Source organism: Echinops telfairi, unplaced genomic scaffold (assembly GCF_000313985.2).
Source record: "Echinops telfairi isolate 266 unplaced genomic scaffold, ASM31398v2 ScPeMD7_1;HRSCAF=3_0, whole genome shotgun sequence".
NCBI lineage: Eukaryota > Metazoa > Chordata > Mammalia > Afrosoricida > Tenrecidae > Echinops > Echinops telfairi.
The window spans coordinates 8,281,546-8,290,900 of record NW_022103896.1 but is presented as its reverse complement, the minus strand read 5'-3'; the positions used below and the strand labels follow the sequence as shown (position 1 = coordinate 8,290,900).

General features: G+C 49.6%; 1 protein-coding gene across 2 annotated transcripts in view; it reads right to left on the bottom strand.

Moving 5' to 3' along the window:
- Positions 1-9,355, bottom strand: part of TMEM71 (transmembrane protein 71) — a 32,799-nt gene that overhangs the window by 8,798 nt on the left and 14,646 nt on the right. For both annotated transcript variants that reach the window (XM_045287370.1, XM_045287371.1), the window contains exons 6-7: positions 5,061-5,252; positions 1,255-1,330 (exon numbers count right to left, since the gene is read on the bottom strand). In XM_045287370.1, coding sequence (XP_045143305.1) covers positions 1,255-1,330; positions 5,061-5,252 — 268 coding nt within the window. The remainder of the gene's footprint in view (positions 1-1,254; positions 1,331-5,060; positions 5,253-9,355) is intronic.

The following is a 9,355-nucleotide window of genomic DNA, read 5'->3' as shown; positions in this document are numbered from 1 at the left end:
ATGTATGTATGGATTGTGATAAGAATTGTACAAGCCCCCAATAAAATGATTAAAAAGAGAAACTGAATAAAAATTTAAAAAGGAAAAGAAAAAAAAACTTGGGATTTTTAAGGGGGAAATTAAAAAGCTCTCTGGAGTCGGTTCTGGGTGGGTTGGCTCGGAAGAGCATGTCTTGAGAGCAAGCAGCATTTGGTGAATTCGGTGGGAGGACCACAGAACCTTGGCACAGTGCCATGCCCCCTGAGTCATTGATTCAGCAGGTTGTCAGTAACGCTCGGACATAGGGTTCCTAAGTGAAGGGGACCTGTGGTGTCTCCTCTCTGACGGAGGTCGCATCCCAGGAGCACCAGGTGGACCATGAGCTTTAAGCAAATGAACAAAGGAGATGCCTCATGCTGGGAGGCATGGCAGGGAAGTGTGCCGTCAAGCGTGGGGGGCGCAACTGGTGTGCGCTGCAACCAAGGTGCTTCTTGAGCTTTCCCTGCCGCCGTGGCCTCTGAGCAGATTCCAGACGGCAGTGAGGGCATCCTAGCTGCGAGTGTGGGAGAAAGAGGAGGCTTTCTACTACTGTAAAGAGCTACGGTCTCAGAAACCCGCAGGGCCAGTTCTCCCCTGCCCTATAGGGCCGCTAAGGGTCAGCATCTACTCAATGATGGTGAGTTTTGGGGTTTATGATTCAGAGTATTTGGAGAAAACTGGCCAAGACACAGTCAACAGCGAGTGCAAAGGCCCTGAGGCAGGAGCAGGCAGCTTAGAACTCTATCACTCTACTGAGACTTGGGCAAAGACCAAACAGAAAGGCAGGGGGAGGTGGGGTGTCCGCAGAAGGGGGAACAGGAAATTCCTCTAATCAGACATGCATATTCTGTGCTCTGAGCTGCTGAGCGGACTTCCCTGGAACAAAGAGCTCGTATTATTGTATAAAAACGCAAAGGAAAGCAGAGTCCTGGTGAGGACACCACGTTCCTAATAGTGACTTTCAGTGTCCTTGAATTCCAGGCTAGGGTGTTTCCACCGGATCTGTGCAAGGAGTCTCTTGAGATGTGGAACGAGGCAGGACATGCTGGACCCAGGCTCTGTGAGACAGTGGGAGGAGGTGACACAGAAAGAAGGGCCCTTCTCATGGTCAGACAAGTGACTACATCCCAATGGTGAAGCTACCGACCCTGCTTTGTGGACACAACGAATCCATCAACCAACCACGGCTCTGCTCATCCAAAAGTAACCGCTGCACCGTGATTATCTCTGAGTTACCTGGCACATGCAGAAAAGATGAGACAGGCAGCCAACAGGATGGCTTGGAAGGAGGCTTCTTGCAGAAAATGGGTTTCTAATAGGAAGAAATAAAGTGAAATAGATTAGAAATCACAGGGGACTCAGTTATCTTGGAGCAACAAACGTTATGCAGAAACTTCTCTGCTAGGCTCTTACGCCATCCCAAGCACTGTCATAAGTAATAGGATCGAATTACTTAAAAGCTGCACGGGGCCATTCATTAGACACATTTGTCAAGATAAGTTCCCTCCATCGCTGAGAAATAAATTATCCTAATTATGCTACTTAGACCGTGTGGGCTTTGGGCTTTTGCTTGAACGTTGGGAAAATGTTGTATAGAATTAGTGCTAATGTCAGAAATCTAACTCTCATCTTGATGATGGTGGTGGCAGTGACAGCGGCGGTTTAGATAACAATGCCTGCAATTTGTCGATGATTGCCTTATCATTGACAAAGAGCTTTCTCCCATGCATTCATTTCCTTGGGACAACAGCCCGGGAAGTAGCAGGTTCCAGTATCTCAGTTCTGTAGATGAAAAGACCAAGACTCAGAGAAATGGGGAAACTTATCCAAGGTCACGCACCACTGGAAGGTGCCAGGGACAAGATTTATAAAGCATGTGCAGCTGGAAGATAAAGTTATGTCTGACATTGAGGAGGGGGACGAATAGAAACACTGTCTATTGAGAATCTCTGGAGGCTGAACAGGAAAACGTATAGAACAGACTGCTTGCCCTTGACACATTCTTTGCTGGCAGTAAATTCTTTCAGTGGATAGAGCCATAGTAGTGGGGACCTCAATTCTTCCACTGTACAAGCTTCTTAAAACTGCAGAAGTTGAACCAATCATGAGCCTGTGAGTCTAGGTAGTCCCCGACTTACAGCAGTGACCCCACTGTCAGTTGTTTCTTATATAAGCAGAGCACCTCTATCCCAAGGAGCCCTGGGGGCACAGCATTTATGTGCTGGGCCGTGATCCTCGAGGTCAGCAGTTCAAAGCCACCAGCCATTCCGTGTGAGAAAGACGAGGCTTTTGACTCCAGTAAAGAGTCACAGTCTCAGAAACCCACAGGGGCAGGTCTACCCTGTCCCACAGTGTCGCCCGCCATGCGTCAGAATTGCCTCGATGGCAGAGGAGAGTGGTTTCCTCATTTTATTGTCAGTCAAGGGAGACCAGTCCCGGAGAAGGACCATTTCCTTGGTAAAGTCAAGGGGCAGTGAAAAAGAAGAATGCCCGTGACGAGATGGGCTGACCCGTGGCTGCAATGATGGTGATCGGCTGAAACACGAGGATGACTGTGAGGCGGCCCGGGTCTGGCAGTGTTGGGTTCTGCTGTGCATCGGGTCGCTATGGGTCAGAGCCTCTTCAACGGCATCCAACAACAACAGCATCTCGGTATCTTTATAAAGCCAGCCTCCGTTTGTCTTTGGGCATTGGAAATATTGCACGGATCTATTTTCATACATCTCTGCATACGTACAAAGACACAAATCACTTTTAAAGATGGAGGCCTTCAGTAGAGTTCATGGTGCCTCACACAGGTAAGTCGGGGGTTGAGTTCATCGTGCCTCACACAGGTAAGTCGGGGATTGACTTCATGGTGCCTCACACAGGTAAGTCGGGGGTTGAGTTCATGGTGCCTCACACAGGTAAGTCGGGGGTTGAATTCATGGTGCCTCACACAGGTAAGTCGGGGGTTGAGTTCATGGTGCCTCACACAGGTAAGTCGGGGGTTGAGTTCATGGTGCCTCACACAGGTAAGTCGGGGGTTGAGTTCATGATGCCTCACACAGGTAAGCCGGGGGTTGCCAGTGGCACTCTCATGACCTAGAAGAAATCGAGCTGGCTTCACGATGCTCAGATGGCGATCTACAGGAAAGTATGAACAGACGCCAGCCGAATCTCTGCCAAGCGCTTCAAACTCTCGATTCTGCAACAGTTGTTCAGAATTTGGAATGGCTACGTCCCGCGCCTGTGTTTATTTTTGCTCTGCCTGCCATGAGCATGGGATCTGCTAATGGCCCACCTGACTCGCCGTGCGGTGGAACACACAAGGATGGCGACGCCAACTGAAGGCGTCGCGAAGGATGCCGCTGCTATGTCCGTCTCCTGTGTCTCCCGAGGACTGAGTTAGTGGTTGTGGGTTCGGACGAACAGCCAGCCATCCTTCCAAAACGTGTTTTCTCCTCATAGAACTCATCCAGCTTGGAAAAAAGCTTTGGAGATCCCTAGACATGGATGCCGAATGGGACTGGGCTTAAATCCAAGTTCCACAGAGATCCAAGTTGTGTGAGTTTGCACAATTGGCTCATCGATGCTGCTTCCTTTTGTTGCCTTTTACTTGGTAGGTATCTGTTAGCACTGATGGAGAGCTAGTGGCTCAGTGAGGTAAGCACTGGGCTACTTACTACTAGCAAAGTCAGTGGTTTGAACCTACCACCTGCTCGTAGAGAGACAGTTGAGGCAATCTGTCTGCTCCAGTAAAGATTTACATTCTTGGAAGCCCAATGAGGGTGTTTCTACTCTGTTCTAGAAGTTTCCCCGTGAATCGGAATGGACTCCATGATAGTAGGGTTTGGGTTTGGGGCTTTGATTGCTTCAATTCTGCCCTGACTTTTAGCCAGTCCCTCTCTCTATTCCCATGATACCGCCTGCTTCCCTCATCAGTGTCCTGTTCACTCTGTGCAGCAATGGCTGTTTCCTCTCCCTGTATCTCCCAGGAAACTGCAACACTGATGAGATTGGGGTCATTGGCTTCCTGGTCCTTGTTGATGAAACCCCAAAGCCCATTACCCCCTAGGAGCTCATAGCTCCCATGGCATGCATGTCCAGGGCTGACATCATTATAGAAGCACACTGCCACAGCTTTCTGGCTGGTGGGCCAAAACTACAAACCGTTTAGTTAGCAGCCAAGAACGTAAGCACCACTCCACCAGCAGGCTTCCCTCTGTGTTGATGGCCCCTGTGCATTTTCCCTGGGAAGTCACCTCGCCACCTTTTCCAGTTTTCCCCATGAAAAGCAGTCTTATGATACAATCATCTCCCACGTATTGGCTATTTGGGATGTACTGTCTGTCGTGCTGCATATTGTGAATTATGGAGTCATCAAAAGGTGGCCATTGTTTGTAAGTCCCTCCAGGTGATGCTGGCTCACAGGTCACAGGGTAACACATTCCTCGGGGGGGTTTTCTAAACTGTAGTCTTTATAGGCACAGACCAACAGGTCTTTTCTTCCTCAGAGCCCCGGGTGGGTTTGAACGGCCATCGTTTGATTGAGCGCTGAACTTTCGTGTCACCGGGCCTCCCTTGTTCAACGGTAGGAACCATGGAAGGAGCTGAGCTTCAGAGGGTTTGGTCAACTGTGCCAGAGTCACAGCTGACGATTCGGGGAATGAGCTGGGCTGGGCCTTGGATGAGTTGGTGGCGGAGTGCACTGTCAGCCCCTGTTGTACCTTGTCCCCACCCTGAGGCATCAGCAACGGGCAAACCAGAGATTAAGGGACAAGAGCTTCTCCAGCTTTGTTCCAAATAAAGAAGGCTTTCTTATCTTTTTATTTCTATCATGATGTCGAGGACCCAATATCTGGCTGTGCCAGCACCTACCGTTTTGCCATGTCTCTTCAGGACTCTGGGAGACTTCAAGAAGAGATACAGAGACACCTGCCAGCACAGGGGGTGCCCACTCCAGTGTCCTCTCTCACCAAGTCCTTCCCAGATCCCAAAAGGAAGAACTCATTGGGTAGGGCAAAGCTCACGTTAGGAAACAAGCAGACTCGGGAACTCACTTGAATGATCCAGGCTGTTCTTAGGGAAATGCTCAGCGGCCGTCATTAGCTGGGACTGGAGAGCTGAGTCCTGGGGGACTTCCTGGAGGGACGGAGATGCTGAGCATCTGGGAGAGAGGGTGGCCTTGGACTCTGTCCCCAGCTCCTCGGACACCCAGTCACCAGTCAGAGAAGATGAGCTGGCTTCACCTGCTGGAGAAGCAGAGTTCTGTCTGTTGTGGGAGGAAGAGGAAAATGTGTATGTGTGTGTGTGTGGGGGGGGCAGTGTTTAGTGTGCATCAGTGTGTGCATATGAATGCATGTGTGTATGTGGGTAAGTGGGCACAGGATTGCACACCTGCATTGGGGGTGGTGTTTATTGCATATGTATATGTGCATATGCATGCACGTGTGTATGTGGAGGGTGTTTATTCTGGATGAGGGCGTATGGATGAGGTCATGTGTGTATGTGTGAGTGAGTGTATGTGCGCACACGTGTGTTTATTGTGTGTGTGGTGTGTGCATAGGAGTGTTTGTGTGTATGCTTATGAGTGCATGTGTCTATGTGTGTGCATATGAGTGTGTTGTGTATGTGTGGGCGCACGTGTCTTTTGTGTAGGTGTGTTTGTGAGCACACATACAGAAATACATATACACAGAAATATGTATGCATGTATGTATTTGTGTATGCATAGGTGTGTGTGTGCGTGTGTGTCTTTTGTGTAGGTGTGTTTGTGAGCACACATACAGAAATACATATACACAGAAATACGTATGCATGTATGTATTTGTGCATGCATAGGTGTGTGTGTGTGTGCGTGTGCGTGCGTGTATAGTAATTAAGCAGGGCTCAACGTGGCTGCAGTGGCCCTGGGTAAGGCTTGGAGACTATTGGGCCTCGTCAACTTGGAGGCAAAGCCGCCCTGAGCGCAGCCAGCAGCCATGCCAGGGTGTGTAGGTGGTTTCTGGGTTGGTGTCTAACAGATTGTACATCTCCAGAAAACATTGTTTTTAAAGTATAATTGTGTTCTAAAAGGGGGAGAGGGATATTCCCAGAGGCCAGTAAAAGGAAACAGCATCCTGGCCATGATCTGTGGCTGGAGTAGCCCGGGGGCATGGGGAGGGACACTCAGAAGTCATCCTCATGACTCTACAGACACAGACAAGGGCTGTGGTCCCAAGAGAGGTGGGCAATGGCAACTGAGCCCCTGCAGGTTGCAGGAGCTCAGGAAGAGCTACTCTCCCAAGGAAAGGGGAGCCAGAGGAGAGGCTGGCCTCCCATCCATGGGGAAGACAGGTAGTAGGGGCCTTGGGGTGGAAGGTCTCCCTGGAGATTTTCCTGTGAGAGTGTGGGGTCCACACATTTTCTATTAGGCAGCCCCTCTGTGAAAGCATAAAGGATGTGGGGGAATTCCTCACAGACACAGAAAGAAAAGGGCCATCCAGGCAGAGAGGAGAGAGAGAGATTTAGGAAGGAGGAGAGGAGAGGAGGGTCCTGGGAGATAGTGCTGGCTGCACTTCACCACTTGCCGTCCAGTCTGTTCTGTCTCATGGCGAGCTCACGTGAGTCAGAGTTGAGCAGTGCCCACAGGACCTGCACTGGTGGCTATTGGAGGATGGATCGCCAGGCCTATCTTCCGAGGCACCCCTGGGTGGATGCTAGTCTCCAAGCTTCCATCTGGTAGCCCAGCCCCATGGCTGGATTGTTCAAAGTCCATGGCCACCCAGTCCATTCTGACTCAGCGACCTGGGGACAGAGGAGCATTGCTCCTGTGGGTTTCTAAGACTGTCCTTCTGAGATTGTAACTGCCCCTGTGGGCTTCCGAGGCTGGAACTCTTTAAGGAGCTCAGAACCTCATCAGTCTCCCATAGGGCAGTTGGTGGGCTTGATCCTACAATCCTGTAGTTAGCAACCCAACTCGGAAGTCACCACACACCCCAGGAGATTGTTAATCAGGGGACAAATCATGAAGGGCCTCATGGGTCTGGCTCAGGAATTAGGACGTCTTCTATGGGCGATTTGGAGCACAATGGGATGTCGTAGGGTTTGCGTGTTATCATGCTCACTCAACATCAGAAGATTTGAGGGATTTTGATCCCCTCTTCCAGAAGTGTAACTGGGGAGCTCCAAAAGGCACATGGGGAGTTTATGGGGCAGTGGTCCTAAACTTGGGGTGGGGTAGTGTGATTTTGCCTTGTGGGGGATATTTAACCACGGGGGTAGACAGCTTTGCTTCTTATTATGCAAGAGGAATGGGTGACACTAGATTCTATTGAATACAAGCGGGCAGGTTACTGAACATCCGATAAGGCACAGGACGGTCCCCCACAGAGACCCATCAGAGTGCTAAGGGGGGAAAACCCCAAATGCTTAAGATGTCTTAACCATGAGAGCTCTTGGGATAGTCCCGGGATATCCTGGGATAGTGCTTGCAGGTGGGGAACATCATCTGATTTTCCTGGTGGCCCTTGTTCTTGCCAAAATGCACTGTGCCCTGCCTTCACGGAGCAGAGGCTAATTTAACTTCCATAACAATTATATAAGCATACGTGGTGCAATGTGAAATTTGTGTTATTACTTGTCTAATGCCTATCTCCCTGTTAGGTAATCAGCTCCCCGGGGGTAAGGCCACCTCATCTGTCCTGCTCATCAGCAGTTAGTACTACTAACTACTACTAACAGTAGTTAGAACCTAATTGCTAGCATCCCATAAGGTATGTTCATCAAGTGAAGCAAGGAGCAGAGAAGTTGAAACATGTGAAGATGCTGCTAATCCCAAAATCTAACCTGGACTATAATACCCAGAGGGTAAATTTTCATCACTACTGAGGAGCCCTGGTGGCACAGTGATTACATGCCACGCTGCTAACAGAAAGGTTAGCAGTTCAAAACCACCAGCCACTCTGTGGAAGAAAGATGAGGCTTTCTACTACCATAAGATTTACAGCCTCAGAAACCCCCAGGGGTGGATTCTATTCTGTCCTATAGGATCCGTAATACAATGGAATCCACTCAATGGCAGTAAGAAAGGGGCTAAAGCCCACCTGAGCTGGAGGCTTAGAATGGCCTCCTTGACCACACTGGTCAGCTGGCGCAACTATGGCAGGCCCTCCTCCTGTGAGGCCCGAGTTCCTAGCCAGTGATTCTGTACTCCGAGGTAGGAGAATCCTGGACAGTCCTGCAGCTTGCCTCCCACTATCTCACCCACAGCTTCCAGCCACTCAACAGAGCGGCCTGGGAAGGCACCTCCGCTGACTGCTGTGGAGAAAGGAAGCAGCCGAGGGGGAAGCTTGCAGACCAGGCAGCAAGCACTGCCCTGCAGAGAAGTACTGGGAGCCAGCAAGGCGAGGAGACGAGATGATGACATTAACGTGGGCATGCGACAGGACCTCTGGCTAATCACATGACAGTCGATTCAACTCCAGGGAGATGTGGATGAACCTGACAATCATAAAAATATGCCAGTGCTGTCCCTTAAGGCCATCCTATTGAACCTACAGCCTTACCACTGAGAGGTGGATGAAATGAAAGTGTGTATCTTATGTGGAATGCTGGGAATGTCACACAGAATCTTCTCAAAAAGGAGAGCGCCTTAAACAGAGACAAAGGGGGGAAAAGTCACATTAAAAATAAAAAGATCAACCATTTTTTGCATTGTCTGAAGAGACATGATTTGCCCTCAATTTACATTTTTTTTCTCCTAAAAGAATACTCATTTTGGCCTTCCGCTTTTCGCAATATATCACATGATCCCAATGCATGAAAACATTTCCGCAAATGGCTTTAGAACAACAACAACGGAAATCTGCCGTTGAGTTGCTTCTACTCTAGCGACGTTATGGGGTTGTGGGGTCTGTAGAACTGACTCGTGGGGTTTCCAAGGTTATAATCTTTATGGAAACGGGTTGCCACATCTTTCCCCCGTACTGTGGCTGATGGGCTTCGAACACTGACCTTTTGGTTGGAAGTCAAATGTTTTAGCCACAGTGCCACCAGAACGCCCAAATAACACCCCAAAATCCAAACTCATTGCCATTGAGTAGACTCCAACCCATAGCAGCACGCGATAGGACCGGGTAGGATTTCCCCTGTGGGTTTCTAAGACTGTCTCTCCTTCTGGGCGTAGAATGTCTTGTCTTTCTCCTGCAGAGCAGCCGGTGGTGTTGAGCCCCTGAGCTTGCAGGAAGCCACCAGGTCTCCTCTAGGTAGCACTAATAGCATTATATTTGAAGATGCTGGTTTTATTCTGCTTCTGATTCGTTTAAATTAAACTTGGTTTCTGAGATAGTTTATTGTGCCAGCCTGGCCGATAAAC